General features: G+C 34.3%; 1 protein-coding gene across 3 annotated transcripts; it reads right to left on the bottom strand.

Moving 5' to 3' along the window:
* On the bottom strand, positions 1-27,882 carry LOC119639186 (homeobox protein prospero). Of its 3 annotated transcripts, XM_038036453.1 has the most exons (5): positions 23,406-27,882; positions 21,761-22,826; positions 20,616-20,801; positions 853-997; positions 1-685 (listed from the first exon to the last, which is right to left on the bottom strand). In XM_038036453.1, exons 1-5 carry the CDS (start codon positions 27,178-27,180, stop codon positions 506-508), a joined length of 5,352 nt encoding a protein of 1,783 aa, XP_037892381.1. In that variant the 5' UTR covers positions 27,181-27,882; the 3' UTR covers positions 1-505. The 3 variants fall into 3 exon arrangements, with proteins under 3 accessions (XP_037892381.1, XP_037892379.1, XP_037892380.1); XM_038036451.1 differs by having other exon boundaries at positions 21,761-27,882; XM_038036452.1 differs by having other exon boundaries at positions 20,616-20,792; positions 21,761-27,882.

The raw sequence follows: 27,882 nt of genomic DNA, 5'->3' as shown, positions 1-27,882 counted from the left end.
ATTGTGTGTATAAAAAAAAAAAGTTATTATTATTTTGTTTTTTAAATTGTTTTTAAATGTTATTTGTTTGCTTACGAAGGTCATACAGTTTACACTAGAAAATCCATTAAAAGATTTCACTGAGGTGTCTTTAATAATTGTTTCATTTTGTTCCTGATCTGTTCATGAATGGTTCGTGTTTATTTAAGGTTTATCTTTTTTCGTAAGTGTTAGCTCATTAGAAAAAAAAAAAAAAAAAATTATTGTCAAAGAAAATTTAAAAATTTTTTATATTTTAATGCTCTTGAATTTCTTCTTTTTCTTTTGCACGGTTTGGCATTAAGAACAAAAAAAAAAAAAAAAAATGATTTAAGTATATCTTAACAGCTTAACGAACCATTTCAGTTATAGGTCTTTCCTTTTTTTTTTCAACTATTCTTCTGCCGAGGTGAAGTTGATTGAATTTTGTCCATTTTTTTCCAAAATTTCGTTTTCGTTTCTTTTCCGTTAACGGTAACACAAAAAATTACTCTAATTGTTCCAGAAAATTAGGTGACTTAAAATATTCTGGTACGGGATCGTCGAGACGTGAAATAATTTTGTATATTGACTTTTTCCATGATTGTTCCGTATCTTTACCACCTTGTATAGCGCGGAAAAATTCACGCAATGTTTGCTCCACCACAAAACGGAAATTTTGCGGCACCTATTTTTATATATGTTTTTTTTTTTTTTTGTTTATTTATTTTCATTTTTTGATGAGTGAAGTAGGGAAGGAATTAAAAAAAAAATAAAAAAATTTTCATTATTATTTTTATTCATTCATATATAATTTATTTAATTGAAAATTGCAAAAATTTTCAAAATAAATACCTCGATATGATTATTGCGATTATAGTGCAGATTTAACACACGGTAAAGTTCACTTTCGCCGCCAATGTGCAAATCTTCCGAACATTTCACACCTTCGGTAACAGCTTGACGGGCATATTTTTCCATTTGTATATAGTAGAATTCTCTGCACATAAAAAAAGGCATATTGCAAATGTTTTTTTTATTTATTATTATAAAAAATTCTGTAAAATTAAATATTTTAATTTAAAAAAATATTCTTTAAAATTTGATATATGTACATATGGGTATATATCATTAGCCTAAAAAAAGGTTGCTGTGTTTTCATTTTTTCCAATATAACATTTCATCATTTCATCTGATTTGATTTCATATCATATCACCTTGCCTAAATACCCTACATCACTTTGCTTTATACAATTATTCGTATAACGACTTTTCAAAGTAAGACCTAAGGGAAGTGGCCGCCGAAGTGGTTCAATCGGAACCCGTTTCCCTATGGTCCGTATACGGCCGACAGTATGTCGGTATTAAGTTCCACATAAGTTTCAAAAGAATATCTTAAAAATTGCGATCTATACGTTACATAAAAGCATATAAGACAGGCAGACAAGCTTAATCCGATTCAGAATCTCTTTCTGTATAACGAAAGATGAGGTTCGGCTTAATGCTGCAACCATCATAAAAATTAGTTTATAAAATTGGAATATTTCAGCCCAAAAGTGGACTACAATGTCTGCTTTTTATTAGGCCTTTCAGTTCATTTCCCTTCATTTTTTTCCAAAACATTCACTTGTTTTGGTGATTGAACGGTTCCGCTTACGAATTATTCCATGAGAAGGCCAATAACCTTCTTTTTACGGTTACTGATTTGCTGAATAGAAGAAGAAGAAGAAGAAAAATAAGATTATTGAAACGTTTTGTTCAGCGAGCTCATCACTCACAGAAGAAGAAGAAGAACTTTCTTTAAAATACTAATAATAATACCAGTTTATGAGCACACTTCTGGCGAAGCAAAGATCAGGATAATGTTTTTTAATAAGCTTTAGCCAAGGAAATAATATTAAATATGAGTTTTGAATGTTTATCATCAATGTTCACTTTTATTCTAGAAAAATGAAAAGATAAGCCAGATCAATCCAATACTATACAGCATGCAAATTTCGTTTTTTCCTTTAGTTCCTTTTCCCCGCTTGAGTAGTCGAATAGGTAAGAATTCGCTATTACCAAAGCGGTTACAGGTTCAAATCTTAATACGGTAGAGTTTACTTTGATAGTAGCTATAATGAGTTTAATATTTACGGAGTAGGCGCAGGCCCATTGGTTTGCGACCACCTCGTCATCTCCTTCTCTTTCTTCGTTTCCTGCTGAGTATAGCCGCATCATCATTTATATGAATAGGAGGAGACATCATGCCATGAGGAATTGGTCATGTTAAAAAAATAAGAAACACGCATGGCGATGACGGGTATCAAAGATAATATTCTTTATTATTATTATTATTATTATCATAATCATAATATTTTTATTATTATTAATGAAATTTCTTCATCTTGAGTAAAAATATGAAGTCTTTGAAATCTTTGAAAGCTCATCCTCGTTTCGAAGAACTGGCTGAAGCTAGTTATAGACAAGTGAGTGGGTAGAAATCTCAAGCGACGCTATAAATGTATTCATGCATTTATCAGAACCTTAAATTTGCGGGAACTAAAGAAGGTTTCCATCCTTTCCTTAAGTAAGTAAAATTTTTCTACATATTTTCATTTGCTTTCAATTTTGACATCGTTTCTTTTATAGCTTTGCCGGCGATTGCAGAAACCAATAAAAAGAAGAAGAATGAAAAAAACTCGCAACGCGATTATATGTAAATATTTTGTTGCGTTTATTTTTTTCTTCTTTTTTTTTTTTAATAATCATTCGTTAGTTGTTATTTTTATAAGTGTATGTCGAAAAGAAAGTAAAGCAAGCTAGCAAGCAAGCAGAGACTTTTGCTGCCTACTTTTAGGTGCAATCATAAGTATAACTGCTATAGCTATACCCCAAGGGAGAATTGTGTTGTTTTGTCGTTCGCGCGTTCATAATTTGACATCTAGCAAGTTGTCATAATCTATATACAAACACATATATATTTACATACATATATATATATATATATATATATATATATTTATATACAGAGTAAAAGCTACAACACTTTATATCGTTATGTTGATGTTGTTGTTATTGTTATTGCTATTGCTGTTACTGTTGTTTGCAATTTCTATTTACACAAGTGTGGTGCAGTTTATTGTTTGGAAAACAGTAAACAATTCTATGTACGATGGAAAGAAAAAAAAAAGCAAAAAGCAAAAACAAAACAACATTCACTTATACCCATAAAACGGCGGCAGTTTGAATTTTTATTTCTAAAGACATGCAATTCTGAGAGCTTGGGGAAATCTTGGAAATTAGCACGATTATCAATACAACGTGTTGTACATATATATAGTATGTGATATGTATTTGTAAACACACACACACACACACACACACACATGCAAACATATGCACAGTATCCATGTATCCACGTTGAGTTAACAAAGCAAGAAGCTTTGATATATTATGTGTTATGCGTTCTTCTGAGCCATAGGAGATAAATGCAAAGATTATTAATATTTTTCATTTTCTTAATTTTCAATTTTCTAAGTTAAGCTAATCTTTGCCTAAAGCTTTTGCTAATTAAATCCCATACTGCATACTTTGGTTATAAGAATACTGCAAATATTATTTCAATGCACTAAAGGGATATGAAAAAAGCTTATATATTAATATATATATATATGTGCATGGATGAAAGTATAGGTTACAATTAAGCAAGCAGGCAAGCAAGTTGACTAGCATCCAGGGAGGTAGGGAGAGAGAGAGAGAAAGAGAGCCAGGGTGGCGGACAGTAGGCAGTTGGCAGAAGGATAAAGTGAACTGCTTTTGCTTGCATAAGCTTGTTTAACGGTCTGTATTAAGAAACCCCCTTAAGACAGATTGAATGTGTGCGTGTAAATGTGTATGTGTAATACCATAGTTGCAGTCACTCAGTTATCTGCAACCAGTCAGTTAGTTAGTCGCACAATCAACACAAGACTAGAGAGACACTTTTTGCACATTTGAGATTTATTAAAAATTCTTTAGATATAACAGATACAATGCAAAGACAAAGAAAAAGTATATTATAAAGCAGCGTAACAAACACTTGTAGATAGATATATTTCCTTGCTATCATCATCATAATCATTATTATTATCGTCATTATTATCGTTATCATAATACAAAAAGGATTTAATAATTTGCCAAAGAAAGCTAAACGGGCCTAAGTTAAGAGAGGGAAACAATACCATTATGGCAAATATTTGTTATACCACTAAGAGCTTGAAAAACAAGAAAAAAAATAAAAAAAAAAAAAAAATTGCTAATGCTTTTTAAATTTGCGTACTTTTATTGCAAACGACGAAAAAATAAAGAAGAAAAGGGAAAAAGAAAGGAAAGCAAAAAATACATCTCTCGTACACTGACTGCAAATTATTAATAATGTCATATTAATCTTCATTATTTCGATCCAATATAAAATGTTGATGCATTAAGTCTATATGCAAAAGAAGACAATCATTATCCTTGGCCAAATCAACAAGAATCAACCAACCGTCAGATGCTTGCTTTTTTTTTTTTTTTGCTTTCTTTCTTTCTTTCATGCAAAGCATGCAATTGTGAAAAATATTAATTATAATAGAGAAAGAAAAAAAGAAGTAAATAAATAAATAAAAAAGAAAAATTAAAAAAATAAGAAATAGAAAAATAGTAAAGAACAAATAAATAAAAAAAAAAGAAAGAAAAGTTCAGAAGGAAAAAATTAAATTTCATTGTTATTCATGTTTTTAAATTATGAAAATATTTCCAATTAAAAAGAAAAATTCGTTTTTTATTTATAAGAAAATGATAAGGAAATTGCGATAAATATTAGATGTCTGCAATGAATTTTTACGCCTCTTAACACGTTTTAAAGGGAAGGAAGGATGGACCGACAGAAAGCTAGTAATATTTTAATTTTTTTTTTATGACCTTATGATATAAGTAAGAACTAATTTCAACTGTAAGCGTTTGTTTTTTAATCCAATCTGAAGATTTTGTTTTGTATGCTTTGTCCATATATTATACACACATATAGATTATATTTTGGAAATGATTAAAGTGGGTTTGTCAGATTGCTTATGTTAAACGAAACTAAGATTAATGTTAGATCTTTGCAACGATATTGTATGTCTTTTAAACGATTTTAAAGGAAAGGAAGGATGGACCGACGGATAGGTAGTGATGTCTCAGTTTTCATTTCATAATAATATGCTTTATATATGCTTTTCGTGGCTATTTTCGCTTTAACTATTCTTATTTTAAACCTCTATTTATGGTTTATATATATATATATATATATATATATATACATACATAGGATTATATGCTAAACAAATTATATTTATATTTAAAAAACATCAAAGTATTATTCTTAGATTTCTTAAAGAATGCATGAATTTTGCTATACGCAAAAGCTATTTAGATCTTTTCTAGAGAAGAGGGGTATGTTCAGTTTGTCAAAACTTTTACAACGCCAAGCAAAAAATTTCAGAGATCACTTAACATATGTATATATTCTTGATCAGCATCAAATACGTAATCGATGATGCCTGTTCTAAATAATCTCCTGGCCGCGACAATAAAATTATCGACTTTATCGACAGGGACATTGGAAGTTTTTGTATGCATGCTGGTACCGAAAATGAGACAAATTGGTTTAAGGATAAATCTGAAAAATCTTTGATTTAACTTTCAATGCAAGTGAGCACTCTTTGAAGAATTATATCATCATTAACTGTTTATATGACTTATAGCCGACAGAAACACAACAAAGAAAGACGGACTGATATTAACTTGTTAGTTTATTATTGAAGAACTTTGAAACTTCCTGCCCGCCTTTGTGTGGTTTTATGGCTATCTTTTTCTACATTTATGATTTATCTAGAAATCCTTTATGTCACTTTTTTTGTAGAATTTTTATTTGATTCACTGAAAACGATCTGCTAAAGCGAGTTATGTTTTCCTTTCTTTTTTTTGCCTTTCTTTCTTTAGTTAAGTATAAGATGCTCTTTTTGTTTTATTATAATTTGTAAGAATAAACTGAAAGCAATTCATATGAAAGATGCACACATTATGCATATGAAGGATGCAAACTAAGTAAGGCAAGTAAGTCCGTCAACGGTTTATTATGTGTTACACAGATAGACGGAAAAGTGGATATTTTTACACTAAAATGTTGAATACCGGGAAAGAGCTTTTAAATAAAGTTAAGTGGTATAAAAAAAAAAAAAAAAAAAAAAAAAAAATTGTTTTTTTTTATTATTATTATTTCTTTTGCATTTTGTAAAATTTCTAAGGAGAGACCATTGTAAGCTAAAAGATGGTGAAAGAAATGAAAGCTTTGAGTCTTTAGGAAATAAACAAACAATATATACACAATATATGGACGGACATGCATATACACTTAGCCAAAACACTTAAGTATGTGTTATAAAATAACTGAGAAGGAACAAAAAAAAAAAAAAACGAAAACACTAACACTTGTGCTGTTGTTGGTATAAAGCGAGCCAAAGTGGTTTCTTGTATAACTTGGTTTTTTGTTGTTGTTGTTATTGTTGTTGTTATTTTTTCTAATTATACTAACAAACTAAAGCATACAGGAATCAAGCCAAAAGGGAGAGGCCTTTTACGATGATGATGACGATGATGATGAGAGGCATCTTTCCTATACGAATATAATACAAAAAAAAAAAATATATATATATATATATAGAAAAGTGCTATAGAACCTCTTCCAAGAACCTAAAGTGTTTTTAATGAAAGAATTGGTTTTCTGTTGGATGCAGAGAAAGAAATAAAGAAAGAAAAAAAATTATTGTGAAATGTCAACAAAAGCTAATTAGTTTATATAAGAACCCTACATATATATACATATATATATATATATATATATATATATATATACGCATACTTATGCACACTTATATAATTAGATGAATTAGCCTATATGCATACATACATACAGCGGTAATTTATACGCACTCAAAAAAGTAAGAGGGAAAAGGCTCAAGGATACACATATATATATGTACATATATATATATGCCTAAATATATACATATATATATATATATACATATGTGTTTGTGTGTGCGTATGTGTATAAGCATGAATAAAGTGGGTAAAGAAATTCAAATTAACGGTGTTGTTATTTTATAAAGAAACTCATACGTACACTTAAAAGTGACACTAGAGCGTTCTTTTATTTCTACATCTCTGTTACTCTTTACTATTAATACTCATACGATAACGTACTCCTAAATATCTATATGGGTGTAACTGCTTTTTTATACTTTGAGTATGCTTTACTTATGTATTCATATATATATATATATACATGTACATGTATGGATATGTATATATACCTTTTTCATATTTATATTTATATATATATGTATATATATATATATATTTATATAGATATGCTAGAAAGTCCTTACTATTGAGTAGCATAAAGAAACAGAGGGTTTTCGGTTTATATAAATTTTTCGTTTTTTTTTTTTTTTTTTTTTTTTTTTGAGGTTAAGTGTGTACTTTTCAACTGGGTATACCTATGAATGTGCGTGTGTATTTATGTGCCTTTTTTTCTCTCTAGTAACACTGTTGCCAATTACTTCATTATGGCACTTTAGTGGAAAAGAAAAGGTAAACGGAAATTTTGCCACACAAGAACAAACGTTTAAAAGACTTATTATACGTAATACGCAATAAGACTGGATGATCTTGTGAAAACCACGTTAAGAAAGATCTGAGAGCTGCAGAGTGTTACCAAGGGATAAAAGAGCGCTTGGGGCGAGGGCGAGGGGAAGGGGGTCAATGTTCATATAGATATATGCAAAGTAATTTGTTTTCTGTAATTTTAAATATTTATTTTATTTATTTATTTATTTATTTTATATTTATATTATTAATCTCGCTTTTCTCTTCCAATGTTGAAACGTATGTCAATAAAAAGATGCTAAACACTACAATGGACCATGGCCCTGCCGTTATACAATAATTTTTCCAAATAAGTTATCATAAGGAAATTGATCGGAAATGTGATCGGATCCAAGCTATTTTCAATGAGGTATGTCTTTGGCTCAAAAAGCGACAGTTCACCAAATTTCATTGAAATATATCAACAATTGTCATCTGCATGTGACATATATGGAAACGATCACACGGATCGACAAGCTTGGATTGATTGAGGAAATGACAAAGTGACATAGGGTATGAAATTGAAAAACTATTATATAGTGAGTTGAAGAGCCTAAAAAGGGGCAGAAATTTTTTTTCTTAATAAATCAACTGAGATTTATTAATACCAATCAGAATTAAAGGTCTGTGAACAGCTTTCGATGTTTAATGAAAAATATTTCCTTGTTGTAAATCACTACTTAGTCTTGCTGACGGAGCTTTTCAATTTATGTGTCGAAATATGTGCCGAAAAAACGTAGCGTAATAAAATTTTCGTTGTACCTGTAGCGAGTGCCCAGTTGGTATAAATAGATCACTTACTGATTGGGCAGGCACCTACTAGGCTGTGGTCATCACGTGTTTATATCTTTCTCTTTCCTGTCTTCTTTCACACCGTGACCATGCTGCATGGTCTGTAGATGTCTCAAGAAATGATCTTCGACGGGAATTTCTCCTGATTGCGGATGATATGTTTTCTTTATTGGTCTAGATCGGTCCGGTTATATTTAGTTCCCTAAGTTGACAAAAGATGAAGATGTACGAAATTGTGTTTCGCGAGCTTTCTACCGCAAGGGCCCCCGATAGCTATCCCATAGGAAGCAAAGGATCTTAGAGAGTGATGAAAAAAAGCAGATTGCGGTTCAGCATAGGTACTTATACACGATTTCGAGCCATATTTGTTTTTCTTTTTTCAATGATCAATCGCACAGGGGATGTCATCTATTCGTGTAACACGGTGATGGTCAGGAAGGAGAAGTGAAGTGAAGAAAGAGATTTGAATTCGCGAACACTGACTGACGGCTACTCTTGCGGCTTCACATTCGGCATGGTAGTATGAAAGGGGTAGGTAGGTCTTAGACGTTAGCTTGACTTGTAAGCAAATTACTTTACCACATATCATTATTGAGAGTTTCGAGAGAAACTTTTCAAGCGAAGAAAATTTCAACTTCATCTATCTGAATTCTTGTTTACCTAGAAGTGTTGCTGGAAATGAATCAATAGTTGCAAAGCTTCGAGTAGATGGCTGACTGAACAATTTTAAACTCTAAGCGAAATATAATCCTTCATCAATCAACTCATATACTGGAGACCTGATAAGATTCTAAGTAGACTTGGCCAAATATGTCCCTCGATCCGTTGGTCATTTGAGTTCACAACATAAATAATATTGACAAAGAGAACTTAAACTAGGTTTACACTCATTTAGTTTAGATTTACAGATCAAATATGAAAATAAATGCATTGGATCTCCTAGGCAAGACTTAGGCAAGAAACTTACATTTTATTGAAATTAAGAAAATACTTTTACGATATATTGATTCATTGAGAATGATCTGAGTAGAGTAAGGTTAAAGGATAAATATAAAATTTTCTTATTTGTTTATTATTTTTGTTTTATAGAATTTTTCTTATCCGATTTTATATCGTTGGCAGGGCGGATTCGTTTGTCCCATTAATAATAGCATAACTTTTTTTCTTTTCTTATTATTTAATTATTTTGTTAATATTTATTACATATTGTTAAGATAAGATTGTAAGCTCTGGCGAAGTAAGCACATCACTGAAGTTAATTATGAAACACCGCTTTTTATAAGTGAAGTACAAGCATCTTAAGTTGTTGTCCTATTATGCGATATTTTTATATGTCATACGTCACTCATATGAGCTCATAAGCTAAGGTGTTTGAATGCAAAGAGCTTTTAAGTATATACGCATGTGAAGTGTCACTTAATGCCTGCAAGCGTACTTTTTTTTTTTTTTTGTTTTTTTTATGCTATAGAAAATGGCAAAAAAAAAGGCAATAGCAGGTTTATATGTATTGAAGATTTATGAGTATTAAGGCAAGCCAACCCTAATGATTGTAATAATTGATGTTAGGAAAAAAGAAAGAAAGAATTTCGATTTGGCTTCGAATTTAGTTTTGATTTCATATCCGTATCATTGCAACTCTGAGAAGTCGCTTCAAACATAACAAGCTATGTAAGAGAAAGCAGTGCGCCGTAAAACACGTCGCTGTTGAAAATCTCCCATAATGGACAAAAGCAAGAACCTTAACATAACATAGCCTTATAGTAATGTATTTAGTGCTATGTTATCAAGCAATCTGAAATCCTGCGAACAAGAAGTTTTTCAATCAAATTTTTTTTCCTATAAATGAAACTAAAGATTAACTGAAATCGCTCTAAGTGCGCTGGTTGCCTTAAGTTTAAAAAGCACATAAAGCAAAGGAATATTCTTCGAAAACACTATGAACCACATACACTTGCGATCAATATTGAAAAGCCTAGCGCTTGTCTGCCTTTCTATTTAGAAAATGATTAGGGTTACAAGTCATCCTGAATCTAAAATTTAGTCCCAAATATTTCCTTATCACTTTCGTGACATATAATATTAAAAATAAACTAAATGTGCCCAAGCTTGACTGGAAAATTCTGCAAATGATATAAAGCTATGATTTCAGTTACTTACGATATATGACGAATCTGGAAAGGTTTAGTCGCGGACTAATGGATGTCCGTTACGGCGGCAATGTACGCATGAATTAGTGGTTCTTAGCTTGCAAGAATGTAATTTCTCTTTTCTAAATCTGGCAGCGATATGAGTACAGGGGAAGACTTAACACGTTACTTATGAGTAGATGCCACATGTACCGTTTTCGGTACACTCCATCAAATTGAATAATTCTGAATAAATACCTTTTTGTCTTTATGAGAGAAAATGTATACTCCGCCAGGTCGTGTGTGCTGTGTTTAACATTTAGGCTTTAGATTCTAAAGGAACGGTCTTAAAAATTGAGTACAAATTCATTATAGTTTGTCACGAAACGGAGACCGTGTCAAAGAACGCTTTAAAGATGAAATCTATTTTCGAGAAGACACGGAACTCGGTTAAATCGATTTCAATATACATATATATTTATTTATTTATTGTTATTTATGTGTATGTATTGTCTGTACTGTATGTATAATTTCTAAATAAATTGCCAAAGTATGGATTTAGAGGCAAACTTAGATCGTACGCTTTCCCGTAATGAAATCTCTACCGTATTTGAGTTTTGAATCTGCGACGATTGATTGAATTGTTAGTCGCAATCGTTTGCCTCCTCGGCTACTCATACGGATAAAGTACATATATTATGAACTGACTAGAATTTCTTATGCGTATTTTATATGTTGCTAAGGAAAATTCTATTCGTTACAAAGGAAATTATCAAGTAGCTTCAAATACTGGGTAGAGTCCCGTCTCTTAATCTTGCTTATGCCAAAAAAAAGGACTTAAATCAAGTTTTGGTTTTGCGATTTGCCCAGGATGTGATTTAGTTAACAGTGGGTTCACTTCGTATATGAATAAAAGCTTAGATTTAACCGTTGAAAGAAGAAGCGATTAAACTACATAGTCTATAAATCTGCTCTCTTATAAATTTGGCGATAATCATGTCATAAGGAAATTTGTTGCAACAAATAAAAGAGCATATAACATGCCACAACTACTATTAAATAGAAATGGAACAGATGTTTGAATCAAAGAAAGCCATCGATATCTTGACGAATTGTCTATAGAGAGAAGTGGCGGCCCGGCTCTACTGCCTTAATGTGCAAGGTGAATATGAGAAAAATTATATACCTTAGAGAACCGGTCATAAATAACTTAAGATATCCAAATCGATATCACATTAGTGTTTATTTAAGCGAGTCAAGGAAAGGAAAGTGATTAAAAGCATGTCTTTTAGAGGCGACACGAAATAATATTTCACGCCTACTTAGTTAGCCACCATTTTTCTTATAATATTATTTGGCCTTTTTTTGTTCAATTCTTATAAGATAATCGAATTTTTTACTATACGGATTGTCGTTTCATTTATTACTTTCCCATCTAACTATTATACTCGTTTATGAAAAATAGTGGTGGCAATGGGACTATCGAAAATATATTGTGGAGCTTACTTGCAGTCTTTCAGATGAAAACTTTTCCGTTAAATTTTTTTGGAAGAACAAAACGCAAACGGTCATATAGACGGACAATTAGATTAGCGATCGTATACTCTCGCTATCTTCTTTTACTATTCGTAAGAGAAAAAGCTACGCTTTCTTGTTATAGTTTTATGCAACTTAGTATCAAATGTGTTAGTCCGCAACAATAATATTCGTAATTAAAACCATGCAACAACAATTTTGTCACACAACAAGTTCGTTAATTCACGAAAACCATAAAGAAATCAAATGAGAAATTTATATTCGGCTGCGACCGAATCTTTTACACCCATCACCGTTACCCGTTGTATACCATTGTGACGTTCGCTATATTTATCTTAGAGGACTTGGAGCATTCTGTCCTCCATGCCTTTTTATTTCATGCCCGATTGATTATATGGCTAAGGAGAAAATACGAATTCCTCACTTTGTGGGCTCTACTATATTTATTTTAGAATTAATTGACAGTTTTAGACAGATAATTAATATATCGTCTTATAAGGAATGTACAGAATAACTTTCAACAAGAGTAAGAAATAGAAAAAATCAAAAAAGTGAAAAAAAATCACTCATAAGTTTGTGTAGGCGTGGCGGTTGTTGCAAGACCACTCACAGTTTATACATGCAAGCTTCTATCGTTTCACTAGTTCAAGAAAAATAATCAGCGGGGTATGTGAGCGCGCAATTGAGCAAAATTTCAGGGAATTTCACAAAACCTTTCGCATAACTTCATTTCTTCAGTGTTTCTTGTTGGTCAATTGCAAAAGAAATGGAGGTGACGTTGTCTCTTATCACGCACTACTTGTACCTGTATCCATTGTAGTTTATAAGTGAAAAAACAAAATGATTTTTGCTTTTGAAAACAAAGGGAATCTCAGTCGTGGTTTTTGGCCGATTTGCCTCATTTTCAATACGAACCAGGACCTTGCTACAATACCTTGCAAGAATTCCCAACGTTTTTGCCGAATTTGAAGACGACGCCTTCATTTTTGCGACCACAGAATTATTACCATACAGATTGGACGGACGGACGGACATATTGACATTGGCTTAGAATTAAATATACATTTTATAGGATTTCTGAAGTTTTTTTCTGAATGTTGCAAACATTTTAACAAAATTAATATACCCTTCTTATCCCTCGGTGATGGACATTAAATTAAATATTTTCAAATTTTATATAAGCCAAAGAATGCCCTTGAAATTTTAAAAAATATTCAAACTCAAACTGAATTTTTGCTGATCTTTTCAAGATCCAATTACAAGCAGAATGAATTTTAATTTCATTGCTTAATTCCAGTATGTTTCGTTAATTGTGACTGAGTGTTACATATGTTGTAGAAAGCTTAAAATACCTCCAACTCTTCGTACGTGATGCAAGCAAAAAAAGAAAAGAAAAAAAAAGAAAAGCAAAAGCAATTGACAAACAATTATTTCCAAACCTTAGAATATAACACTTGTGTGTATTGAAAGACAAAAAAAAAAAGAAAAAAGAACAACAATCTTTATCATATACTCATTGGCAGAAAACCATATGGAAGTGTAAGTAGAAAGAAAGGGATGGACAGAGAACGAGAGAGATAAAGTGAGAGAGAGAGAGAGATAGAGAGAGAGAAAGAGAGAGAGACTTGAAAAGCAGTTTATAAATACAATTGTCATTTGCCTTCACGTATATGACAAACATGCCTCGTATACCACAATGTTTCTGTGAGCTTTATGTGTATGCTAAGGTGTAAAAAGGTATAGAAGCATATACTGACATACACACACACACACATGCACACACACACACACATAACTACATAAACATATTAAAACGCAATACAGAGTGTACTTTGCTTACATTTTCATAAGTTTAGGTAGGAATGTTCATAAATGCAAACACACACACACATGTGTATTGTCTTCATGCATATATATAACTACGTTACGTAGCGCATATATGCACTTTAAACGGAAGGATTTTGCTAATATGCATAATAAGCAAAGGCAAGCATATACTATACCTCGTACATAAGCGAATAAGTGTTAATTTGTGTGTGTATAGATTAACACAGATGTACCTATATATATATATTATATATATATATAGCATATAGATGCCTATAAAGTGTTTAGTCTCACTTAAAATTGTTATAATTTTTATGTGCATAGTCTAGAAGCATACGTTTATGCGCTTATGCGAAAGAAGAGCAACTGAGTGAGAAGGAAAGAAAGAAAGCAAAAAAAAAAAAAAAAAAGAAAGAAAACATTTATAATAAGCTTTTGACACCTTCAGCTATTTTAATAAAATTATATACCATTATGTATGTTGATGATGTGTTAGCAGAAATTAAAAAAAAAGAAAAAAACAACGGAAATAACTAATTAGAGCTCTCTCTCTCTTTACTAATATAACACACGCACACGCACACAAAACAATTCTTGCATATAAATGCAAGTAAAAACATCTCAAAAAAAAAAGAAAAAAAAAAGAAGAAGAAGAAAAAACAGATTATAATAAACTAATTTTTTGAATTTCATTGTTATTGAAGGCGATAAAATATAATCTAAAGCATAAAAAGCATTTATGCATACAAGTAATAAATAAAACAAAAAAAAAAGAGAAAAGAAAATCTTTCTACTGCAAAGGATATTACATCCATTTGAATGCTGACTATAGCTGGCACTAAAAATAAAAGCTAAGCGGCAAACGAACTTTCTTTTTTTGCTCGTAATAGAGAAAGAAAAAAAAAAAGAAAAAAATGAAAATTTTACATACATATGTGTATACATGTCTACATGTACGGATGTGTGTATGCATGTGTGCACATATTTGTATATATCCATGGGTAGAATGATTAAGAATGGTTTACGATGCATAATGAAATTAAAGCAACTTTTCCGAAATAGTTTTCTGACAGATCATCCGTAACTATTCTTTCTTTTACCCGGGATCAGTTTTGCGTTTGCCAGATTTTTATGTTATTCCCATGCAATGCTTAGTTAAATCTAACCTTAACGTAACAAGGTTGTGGAGGTCATTTGAAGTTAAATTTTTTGATTATTTCATGTAGCATTTTCAAGATGTTTTTATAATCATACTCAAGAAACGGACGGTATATGGACTTTGTCAAAATGTTTGCAATATGCAGAAGGAAGCTTCAAAGAGTCCAAAAAGGATATATTCTTCATCGTTATCAAACCGATTGCAACCGATTTAAGAGTGTTGGTCTGTGTGTCAGTTTGACCTTATAATGTCTTCTGGTCGTAAAATTTCACCAATTTACTTCAAATTTGGCAGAAATATTCAAAGTTCTTGAACGGATCTTGGCATTGAAGTTGATCCAAATAGGTTGAAGGACACGGCCGTACTGCGACGTAATCTGATACCACTTCTGCTTTCACATATTAAAATGGTTTGGTATTTTGCTCGTTAATTATAATCAACAACATATACAATGATGAAAGTTGGCATTTATATACTATGGGGGTCCTGTGCAAACTGTACGAAAATGGAAAGAATCGGCTATGCCTTGAGTGAGTATAAAATACTCGACATCGGTCAAATATAATTTTCTTACTTAACAGTTACCACTAAAGAGAAATTATTGGTAGATTGTTCCACAGTTCCATAATCAAGAGGGAATCTCATATTTTGGGTAGAAAGAATTCAATCGAGGATAAATTCTCGAATAGAGATTCATTTCAGAATAGTAACCGCACTATCATAGTCGATTATATCTTTACAAGCTATGAACTGAACTAAAATTTATGCAGAACTGGAATCAAAAAATAAATTTTTTCTTACTTTTTGAATAAGACGTTATATGGGATGTGGTCGAGAGGAAGGGCCCCCCCCGCCCCGGACTATTTACAATAGCAGGAAAAAAACACGTGGACGTACCAAGCTTCATCAAAGTAACTCAAAAATTGCGACTTATAGGTTTGAAAGCGAGAGGGACACACGGACAAATGGTGGGGCAAGCTCTACCAATAAACTTTAAGAGTTAGATCGCTTTCATGCTTTCATTTGTACAAGCAAACAGAAGTAAAGATCACATAAATACTCTTAAGCATATTGATATATTTTGAGAACGAAAGCTTTTTCAAGTCTTTGTATGGATTGCCTACGTAATAATATAGTACACGGTCCAATCGCCCATATGTTGTTGGAAAGCTTGTGTAGTCAAAAAAACTGTGCTAGTAGAACTCCTCAGTGGCTGATTAAAAGACAAAATTGAAACACAGCATAATGTGTAGAATATGACTTCAACACTTGTCAAAATTATCTAAAGGAAATGACTCGAATCCCCGCCCACAATTGATAAAATACTTTGCAATTTTCAGTTTAAAGATTAGTTGTAATATTAAAAAAAAAATTTTTTTTAAAAATTATTTACTCATTGTACTTGTACTTGTTTGCTTGACTTTCAATATCTACTCAAGCGCCCGTTATTTTTTTTTTTTTTGTTATTGTTGTTGTTCTTTGATATGAGTAACCTTTTTTCACACCGGAAAACGGTTAACTTTATCAAAATAAAAATAATAATCATAAGTTTCATTAAACTATTCACGAGAAGTCGATGCTTGAATAAAGGCCATGAATGAAAGACTTGAATAAGCATTAGGGGAAAGGCCACCAAATATAAATTCCCACCCATTTTATTTAAGGACAATAGGGCATAAACCGCACAAACATGAATAAAAACTAACCCTCTTAGCTAAAACTATACGGGAGTGAAAAAAAAAGAAAAAAAAAAACAGAAAAAGTAAATAAAAGAAAAAAAAAATCTAAAGAAAAATTCCCATACACACAAGCAAAGCAAGTAAATGATGAATTTCGTTAGAACACGAACATACAACCCTTAAAGAAATGCGTAAGTAACGTTTAGAGAACGTCTTAAGAAAAGTTGTATCACCACTTACTCTAGAGTTTTGTCGTTTGCTGCTCTCGTTGTTTGTTCTTATTGCTTTTCTTCTTTTCTTTTTTTTTTTTTTTTCTTTTTTGAAATTTTGCAACGAAACGACTTGCGCATTAAATCACAAAACACAAATGAAGAAAAGGAATTTCTTTAAGAAATCGAGACAACGTGAAAAAAGAAAAAAAAAAAGGTGCTTATCTTGATTTTTACATTTCTTATTACAATTGTTGTTGTTGCTGTTGCTGTTACTTGCATTTCATAAGAAACGGATCTTAAGACTTTTGCTAAGGGTTCATTGTGCCAGCAGATGGTTTTCATTGCGCTAAGGGTTAGTTAACGAAACTAAATCTCGGGACCAGGTGATTATTTCTTTAAGAAGAAATCAAAAAGCAAACGGAAATATTGCAACTTGGCACACGTTCAACGCTAAAGAAGGCAAACCATAGAGTAAAAGTGAAACAGCTGTTTTTTCTTTTTGGCGCGTTTTCTATATCAGCGAAAGAAGAAAAATTTTTTTTTTTTGCTGGTAGGTAAACAAAAGTTACTAAGAGCCCAACCTATAGAGTAGTCGATATTTTTCACTTTCCATTAACACGCATTCGTACATTTGTTCGCGTATGAAGGTTTCTTTCATATCTCATCATACCTTTGTGCAATGTCTTGTTTACGTCTAAAATTTGGGTTTCCCCTGCATGCTTGCTAACCATATTTGCTATGTTGTTCTTATTATTATTGTTGTTGTTGTTGCTACTATGAATATGTATGTCAACTGTAGAGCTCTATAGCTAATATGAATAAAATGCGGGTTTTTTTTTATGCATTTTCAGGTAAAGGTTTTCTTCTGCTTTTTATACTGACATAGAAGTTTCACTTATGAGCTGATAATTTTAAAAGTCGATAAATTTGGCAAATGGTTCCTTCTTGTTTTATCAAAATTTTCTTAATAGTTTTTTAAGTTTTTTTTTTTTTTTTGGATTTAAAATTCACCGCGTGCCGCGCTTATTCCTAAATCAATATTTTTTTGTATATCGGTGATGGAAGATACGAGGGTTTTTGTTGATGATGGGACCCGCATTAGGAAAAGTTCAATCTGTAAGACCATACCCAAACTTCCATATCTGATGCCTCAATCTTGGAATAGATCCTCTCACTTGCAAGCTGGGAAGTACTGCAAATCGTTTGTTAATTACCCGGGAGGCTTATGGACTTCACAAGGGCAGACGTTAAACCATGGAGACATGGCATTTCGGCGTTGAGAATTCTCCATTGAGAAGTCATCGAGACAATCGGAAATCGTCTGTTTAAAGGTTTTTTATATTTAACACAGATCTGTGATGTTTTTGAGGGGGCCAAAGAAGTTATACTGCATCTGAATGGTTGGCTGAATGACAAACCAAAAGCATTGGAATCTGAACTGGGAAACACGGGTGTTAGAATGTCCACCTTGATAAGCTGTACGTTCTCATAAGGTATTTTTAAGCGTTTACGGCTCGGAATTCGACTCGAAGGAGGTACTGTGTTGGTTGTGGTTACCCTAAACCGAATGTCAAGAGGGCTTTAAATAATTAAAAGCGTGAAATAGAATTTCCCTTATCCAGCGGGGGGAGTTTGGGCAAATTCTCATATCTGGTAGTCCAGTCTTTGTATAGAATCTCTACGTGATATGGGATTGTCGTGTAAACTGGGCCTGGAAGAGAGGGCCCGTTCGCGGGAAGCAAGTAAGAACCAATGAGTTTTCTTTCAACAAGTGCAGCCGTTAAATTTCAAATTTTTCTGCTCTTTAAGACATCTATGAACAATTCGTTGTGTGCATATTCTTCGTTTTTCTTATCTATCAGTATACTTTCAAATGATTTAAATAAAAAGCTATTTCCAACATGCTCGCGAGGAATTTTTGATACCTTCCGAAAGTATTCTTCATGGATGAGACAAAAAAAATTTTTATTAGGGATATGATTATACCACAAAAATAATCAGGATTTTTATTATATTACACACAAGGAGTCGTACAAAAAAGTGTCGACACTAAAGCGATTACTATCTTAGCCAAGTAAATGGCATTAGTACAATTTATCCCTTAATAGGTTAATTTTATCTGGCGGCATCTTCATTGCTTCAAGTATTATAATCGGAGATAATTTAAACTTGGTTAACTATTATTCTATTCATCGAACTACTAGGGATTTCTCTATTAAAATTGATCTACCTTACCACTTTAGGGAAAACACGTGAATGCCTAGGTGTTTTAAGGGGCCATATATATATATATATAGTCTCCTTTGTCGCTAAATACTACCTGCTATGGACATTGAATCAGTAATGGTTGTAGTAGGCATTATTTGCCCATTGAATTATCGAAGCGCGATATTAAACATACCCTTCGTAAGTCTTATCATATGCTTTGTCTCGACTAACAACTCAAAGGCCGTTGGTTCAAATCACAAGTGTGGTAGAGCTTCCAGTAAAGTTGATCGCCGAATGAAGCCATAATGCTATCACAGAAGATTGATTATTTTGCATCGTTTTAGATTTCTTATATTTTACAGTTAGAATTACAATCTATCCCTGAAATAGAGCCAATATATAAACAGTAAGAAAAAAAGCCCTTAGGTATTAAAAATGAAACCTTATTGCCTTACAAACGCTCATCTTTTAAGAAAAAGTTTTTATTGGGCGATGGTGCGAAGGGGTGAAGGGGGATGGTGGGAGGGGTTAAATCGCAAAATAGATCAATGTGGTTCAAAAACTAAGCGCAATCCGTTAATACGTCAAATCACTAGTGTTATTTATCAAAGCAATTGTTATAATAAAAAGATAGCCTGCTATAAATCACATACACAAAAACGTAATACCTTCGTTCTTGCAAGATTATATTCTCCAGGCATATACATATTGGATGGAGACCTTTTATTTACTTAGGTAGAACTTTGCGCGGTTGTTTGCAGCAGATTCACTCTTTATTATACCGATAGGTTCTTAATCGATTTAAGTTTGTCTGTCTGTGTGTACGTCTTGTTTTCATATGTTACATATGATACATTAAGTTTGTGCGAATGATTGTAGCATACAGTAGGGTTTGAAATGGATACACCTTTTGTTATACCGATCGATTTAACGTCGCTTTCTGAATTGATCCACGCTTGTCAATCCGTCTTTATTTAGGATACATTAAGTTTGTGCGGATATGTGCAGCAGGGCAGAAGGGCTTGATATGGAATCACCTTCTATTATACTTATCGATTCACGGTCGCTTTCTGAATCGATCTAAACTTTTCTGTCCGTCTTTCCAACCCGTTTGCTTGTGTTCATCTCGTACGACGTAATTTTTAAGATATTTTAGTGACATTTAAAGCACTAACATGTTTTGGCTCAAATACGCAATGGTTCGGGTCGGACCACTTTTTCGACCACTTTCCATACATCGTCGCATTTTGAAAAGACATTATATGAATATTTGTAAGATAATGTAGGGCATTTAATGGTGGGCCGTGCCCCGTTATAATTTTTTTTCTTGTATTCTATCGAAAAAAATTGTTGATACTCTTCATGTTCTTTTAGTTGATGTACTTACCGAAAATTTGAGAACCATTTCACCAATTGTGCTGTATTGTTCTTATTGAATTTGATATCGGGGAAATACATTTTTAACACAGATGAGCTGGGATAACGTACCCAAAAGAACATCAGTTTCGCCTTTCTCAGATGCATCGGTGTTAATGTTGAGGAATGTGACGTGGTTAACGAATCGCTATTTTTTCTAATGTGTTTTTTTCACACGATGATGATTATGTCGATGAGACGACAATGATTTCATTTAATTCATTGATTATATTTCCCATAATGAATTATAAAACAGGAGCCACAATATATATATATATATATATGTAAAAAGAGAGCGTAAAAGTAAAAGAGAATAACGGAAAACAAACACAAATTTGTATTAAGTGATTGTAATTTAAAGAAAAATATTTGCGAGAGAAAAATAAATCTCATATCGGTGAAGTACGTAAAGAAGTAGAAGAATAAGTTTTCAGTAGTTAAAGGTTGACTGCATATATATATATATATATATATATATAAACACATATGTATGTATGTAGTATATATAGTATTGGGCTAGAAGTGGGGGTATTCAACCCGCGCACCTGTATTGCATTGATTTCATTCATTCAAGCGTACGCTTTACGTATGCAGTAGCGGTTGTTGTTGTTGTTGCTGTTATTCTTGCTTTAGAAAGTAAATGCACCTTAAAGGGTGTTTTTCTTATTTCGCTCTTTTGTTATTAGCGAGTTAGAGGGGATGACCAATACTCTGCATTTTATTTACCTCATTTCCTATTATTTTCAAAAAGCTTCGAGTCTTCGAGAGCAGTTAATGCCATCTTAAATAGTGTTTTCTTTTTTCTATTCGTTTGTCTGCTTTTAACAATAGATTCTTAATACCGGACTTAAGTAAACGATTAGGGTTGTGGGCGAAATAAGGTTTTGATTACATTTCAACAACAACAATATAAAAAATAAATTAACATAACATAAAATGACACTTGATTGGTTTCCCATTTCATCAGACATACATAACAATGGAAATCATATGTGAGCAATAGACTGGTTAACGCTTTTTCTTTTACTTTTCCTTTTCTTCTTTTCTTCTTTACATTTTCCTTAAGATTTTTTATTTAGTTTTTTAATCAAAAATTTAAGTTAATTAATTACTCACATCATTTGTTGTTTCAAAAACGATATGGTCGGTTGCATGCCATCGAATTGCATATCGGCCGAATTGCAATCCGAATTGCGATCCTGAGCATCAATGGCCGCTCGAAGGTGAGCACTGTAATCGGGCGAACTGCTGTGATGGGCAGCCGCTAATAAAGCAGGATGTAGCATAGCTGGCGGATGGGGAGGCAGTGGTGGTGAACCGTCACGTGTGTCCATCAGGCTGCCTAGACTACCTGGCGGGCTGGCGGATAGTTTCATGTGATGCATTTGAGCGGCTGAAGGCGGGACATGTTGACCGGTATGGCTGCCAGCATGCGGTGGAGGCGGTGGCGGCGGTGCATGCGTTGGATGTGGATTAAAAAATGGACTATAGGGTGAGAAGACTTGCGATTCATGCAGCGACGGATTTGGTATGGCGACCGAGGTTGGTAACGATACGGGCAACATGGGTGGTGGTGGTGGTTGCGGGGCCGGATGGAAGGCAGGCGCTTGACTTCTCGGCGACGGACTCTGGGCGGGTGTTGTATTCACATTCTGACTGTTGCCATTGCTAACTTGCGGAATGCAATTATTGTTGCTCATGCTATTCATGTTATTCATGCTATTAATGGTATTCATGTTATTGCTAAGGGCGGCGGGGTTCATGGCATTATTGCCGTTACTCATATTATTATTGTTGTTGTTATTATTATTGCAAAGCACTTGATTTTGGTTGGTTTGCATTTGTTGACCATTAGGAGCCAGTCCGGTGGGACCAACTGCTCCTGCCGTATTCGGTGGCACCATGCCATCTTGAGCCAATATACGGCTCACCGTGCGTGGTGTAATCCGAGTATCCGTTACCTTGTGACGCTTTTTTTTAGGTGTTACCACCAGACTCAAAGCTTCATTTTGTTCTAGTTGCTGTTGCTGTTGTTGTTGCAACGGTTTTTGATCTCGAGGTTCAGGCATACAAAATGGATTCAACTGATTGGGACCTCCAACTGCCATTGAATTGTATAAAGCAGCAGCTGCCACTGGATTCATCCCCTGCGGTGTTTTAGGTGCCTGAAACATTGCTGCCGCTGTGGGCGAAGGGCGTATATGAGGTGGTGGTATATTAATTGTACTTAAGCTATTGTTGTTGTTAGTATTGGCATTTGTGCTATTTAGGTTTGTGCTATTCGCATTTGTCATTGCGTTTATATTTGAGGGTGCATTACCGCCAACATCAACAACATTGTTCTGATGATGTTGGTTAAGATTTTGTTGGCTAGATGCTGCGGCGGCTGCAGACATAGCCGCAGCCGCAGCAGCATGATGCATTTGCAGGCCCATCGCTGCAGCTGCTGCTGCCGCTGGCGAGGGAAATGATAGTTGGCTGCCGTTGAGGCGTGGTGCAGCTATAAGGTTTTGACAATTTTGGACATTTAACGTCGCAGCCATATTTGGCGTACTATTTACCTGATTATTTGTTTGGCTATTTAGCGGATGTTGAGGCACATTGACGGTTACCCCGCCCGTGTGCATTTGGGGACCGTTACTTACAGTCGCCTGTAAGTGACCCAACTGGGTACTATTGGACATATTTTGATTTGGATTATTAAGGTTAGTCGTTGCATTGTTACTATTAGTATTAACTAGGAGTAGAGAACCATTATTACCTGCTTGATTGACTGCAACACCAACTTGGGCAGATTGGGCGGAAGCTGTGTTATTTGTATTATTATTATTGCTGCTGTTATTGTTATTGGATCGATCGGCCACTTTGGTGCGTGGCGATTTGCGATCCAGAATCTGCGAGGCCAAAAGTAAGTCTTTATTGAGTTGTTCGGCCGCAGCAGCTACTGATTCAGATTGTTTACTGAACAGTCGACGTTGATGCACGAAACGTGTTACAATCGTGTCGACTAGAGCTGACAATGATGTCGTTATCTCGGATTTGAGAACATCGGCTAGACCTTCAAGATCAGCGCCTGACATGCGCATTATAGAACTTGAGCTTGATCGCAACATATTAAATTTCTCTGAAAGCTCAGTTTTTAAAGCGTTGTTATTATGCCTTTGCATACGATTATGATGCAGCTGAGGTCTTGAAGGAGCTTGCAATACGGGCATATTATTTACCTGTTGCTCCATTTGCTGTTGTTGTTGCTGCTGTTGCTGTTGTTGCTGTTGCAGCTGTTGCAATTGCTGTTGCTGCCTTTGCATTTGCTGTTGAGCTTGCTGTTGGGCCTGTTGAGCTTGCTGCTGCTGCTGTTGTTGTTGTTGTTGTTCTTCCTTGCGGCGTTGTTGCTGCTCTTGTTCGAAACGTCGTTGCTGCTCTTGTTGTTCTTGTTGCGCTTGTTGTTGCTGTTGCTGCAATTGTTGTTGCTGTTGCTGCTGACGTTCTTGTTGCTCAGCAGCTTCTTTTGCCATTCGAGCCTCCTGCTCGAAAAAAAATTGTTGGCCCAAGTACATTGCAGCTGCATTACTAATAGCGGGGTGGGTTAGAGCACCGTCTCCAGTTTGTAACTGTGGCATGTGCTGTAGCAGAGGTAGAGGGCCATTAAACGATTGCTGCATATGCGGATGGGCTACCAAAGGATTATGCAATTTACTCGCCGACATCATTTTGCTCATCATTTGTGAAAGCATATTGGGAGCATTTTCTAAATTCATCCCTGCATTTTGGTTATTAACATGTTTGCCATTTTTCAATGTGGGTATGTTAGGAGAAGTTAAGTTAATTCTTTCAGAATCCTGTGACGTTTTCTCCTGTATACCAGATTCACCCGTTAAAGATGGTGATGGTGATAATTCAGCACCGTTATCGTCTTGTTCCATACTATCACTGCCAGTATCGTCGATTTCTTGACACTCGCTCTCCTGTTCCATGCGAGAGCATAATTGCACATATTTCTGTTGCATTTCGGCCAATTGTTCTTGCATTGAACGTAACTGTGATTTAAGAGCATTTTTCTCATCACGCTTCTGCTGCAATTGAGGCGATTCAATGTCATCGGAATCACCGTCATCGTTCAATATAATGCTTTGTAAATTAAGACCAAAATTAAGACCAGCTGCGGCAGCCACATATCTCTCCATAGCGTGTTGTTGTGGTTGATAGAGTTTACGTTTCTTGCACCCGTTTACCTGCATATGGGGTAAATTTGACGAAGGGCTTGAACGCATACTTGAAACAATGTTTTCAACCCGAGCTCTTTTCATATCTGGCTTTTTACTAACGGTACTAATACTTTCTTTATCTAAATCATCTTCTAAGCCATCTTTACTATTATCAAGTAACATCATATCCGAATGACTCGGTGATGCTAAGGACTCAAGATCTGAACGAGAATTTAGACCCATAAGCTCAACATCTTCTAAAATATCTTCAGCTTCTTTTTTCGTAACAGCAGCAGGTAAATCCAAACGCTCTGAATCTTGTGCTTCGTTATCCTGCTGATCTAATTGATCAGTTTCAGAGCGTTGTTCTTCTTCGTGTTGGGAGCCATTTACTTCCGAATCTTGTGACTTGCGACGTTCACCATTTAATATATCCATGTTGGTGCTATTTGGTTCACTTTTAATCTTAATATCAGACATCGTGTCATCAATAAGATTTATCACATTCGGGTTGTTATCATTTTTGTTGTCACTTGTCACATTATTATTATTATTGTTGTTATTATTATTGGCTGCGTTGGTATTATTATTATTATGTTTTAAAGAATCTTGAGCAGAATCTTTCAGCTGTTGCTGCTGCTGCTGCTGCTGCTGTTGATTTATAACCGAGCGTAATTCTTGATCCAACTGCAAAAGTTCCTTTTTGCCTTGCAAAATATTGCGTAGCATATGATGAGCCAAGTCATTTTGTTGTTGCTGCAGGTTGGGCGAGCTCGGGGTAACTCCAGACGTCGAATTAACTCCGACTGATGGAGTCCTTGGCGGCGTCGTCGTCAGATCACCCGTCCTAGAACCATTATCGTCCACCGAACGTTCACTGCAATTGCTGGTGCGACGATTTTTCGGAGACGATTGCGTTGATTGCTGATGCTCAGCATTATGATTAGTTATCGTATTATTGTTAAGCAATTTATTAGTGGCATTCAAGCCTAAGCTATTAACTAAACCAGCTGCACTAAGGAGATCGGCGTTTGTTGCCGATTCCATGGCCGCGGCCAACATGGCATTGTCGAGTGTGGTTGGAAGACCACTGGTAGCATCTTGTGCTTGTTTCATTTGCCGCCCGAAGAGCTCGTTTAACATTTTCGCCGAACTAAAACCGTTGGCGCTAAATAGATTACCTAATGCGGCTGTGAACTGACCGGTTAATAGCGAAGCAGTGGGTGAAGACGACGCCGAACCGGTTCCGGTCGGTGATTGTTGATGGTTACCGATATTATTTGTTTTCGATTGTGAAGACGATTGCGCGGAGTTAGCAGCACTTTGATTTAATAAGGCTCCATAGAGAGTTCCTCCAGCGGCACCCGCGGCAGCCGCAGCAGCACTACTCATTAAGGCAGCAGCTGTTGACGGCGTTAGCAAGGGTGGCGATGGTACCGATGCTGGACTATTATTAGTCGTTTGATTAATAAATGTTGTCGTTTGCGGTATAGAGTTAAATAAATCTATAACTGTATCACTTTTTTGTAATTCCTCCTCGGGGAATGTTATTGTTGTTGCTGTTGTTGGTGTTGTTGTTATTATTGTTGTTGCTGTTGTTGTTAAATAATCACTATGATTTTGATTTAACAGTTTCTCTGTTTTTTGCACATTACGCGGACTATTTGAAGACAAACGAGTTGATGATGGCGAGATTTTTAAGGACGAACACGCGATGTTTGTCTTAATATTGTTATTACTATTATTATTATTATTATTAATATATTTCGAGGAGGCACACGACGACGACGTTGTTGTCTTGTTGACAGCACCACACTGACTACTTTCTGTAGCACGTTCGTCGTCTGTTACGACTTGTTGTTTACTAATATTACTCGAAGTCTGTAAACTACCACAACTTATGTTATGAGAAATTGTATTATTGTTATTGCTTGGGCCGATGAGAAATTGAACTTCGTCGTCGTCGTCTCCGGCGTTTTCGTCGTCGTCGTCGTGATGATTTTTATTATTATTATTGTGGTGGTTCTCGTTTACGTCGTGAATGCTTGAATTTTTCTCTACTTTTTTATAATCGCTTGAATTTTCGCCTTCTTTCTCTTGTTGTCGTTGTTGTTGTTGTTGTTGTTGCTGCTGCTGTTTCTGTATTTGCTGTTGATCGTTGTTATTTATTTGAGGTCTGGTATGCTGTATTTCCGAATCCGTTTTAAGAGATTGAGATGACTGAAGTGCTGAACTATTCGCCGGATTCTTTGATAATAATGGCTTAAGTAGAGACTTATCGTCATCAGTAAACAATCCGTAACAGTCTGTGTCCTCTTCTGATGACATCATAAGATGCCACCAATTGAATGAAAATCACAGCTGTTCGTGGCTATTAAAACGCTTACGACCTTTCGATTGTAATTACCGTTGGCGATTATAAAAGATTTAACGGGAAATTAATTAATTCTCCCCTTAATACTTAGCTCTTACTTAGTCAGTCAGACTATTTAGCCAGACTTCGCCGCCCTTTCTCCTATTCGACTTAGAGTAAAATGAAACGGATTCGCTTTAACGCTGCCCACACATGCACATCTGCGTCTACCGTTTGTACTCAATATAGTCAGTTTTGTACGTTGTTGGGCAAATGGAATAACCTAATATATATACGGGTTGCTTTATTACCTTGTATGCATAAGTATGATTGTTAACATATATATACATATATATACATATATATTTATATATATATATATATATATTCTTTGCCTATTCGCTCGCCACGTATTTTGAATAAGTTAGATAAGCCGTCGCCGTCGCATAAGTGCAGATTTCATACAAACGCAAAAAAGAAATGAATATTTATTACTCTTACAATCTCCACAGATTTGCTTGCATCGACCGACAGACACTCTTACACTCTCCGCAAATTTTTCGCTTACTTTGTTTGACACTCAATACGCACATACACATACGTTGATACGATATTGTGTTGGGTATATATATATATATATTGATATATATTCTCTACTCACTACCACTTTTGAGCAATTT

Source organism: Glossina fuscipes, unplaced genomic scaffold (genome assembly GCF_014805625.2).
Source record: "Glossina fuscipes isolate IAEA_lab_2018 unplaced genomic scaffold, Yale_Gfus_2 112, whole genome shotgun sequence".
In the NCBI taxonomy this organism is placed as follows: Eukaryota; Metazoa; Arthropoda; class Insecta; order Diptera; family Glossinidae; genus Glossina; species Glossina fuscipes.
This window is presented reverse-complemented; position numbering and strand designations above follow the sequence as displayed.

Coding starts and splice junctions, on each gene's coding strand:
- LOC119639186 (XM_038036451.1), bottom strand. CDS start 27,180: ATGATGTCATCAGAAGAGGACACAGACTGTTACGGATTGTTTACTGAT. Junction 20,802..21,760: donor TTTTTGAAACAACAAATGAT/GTGAGTAATTAA, acceptor AAAACACATTAG/AAAAAATAGCGATTCGTTAA. Junction 998..20,615: donor AAATGGTTCTCAAATTTTCG/GTAAGTACATCA, acceptor TTTTATGTGCAG/AGAATTCTACTATATACAAA.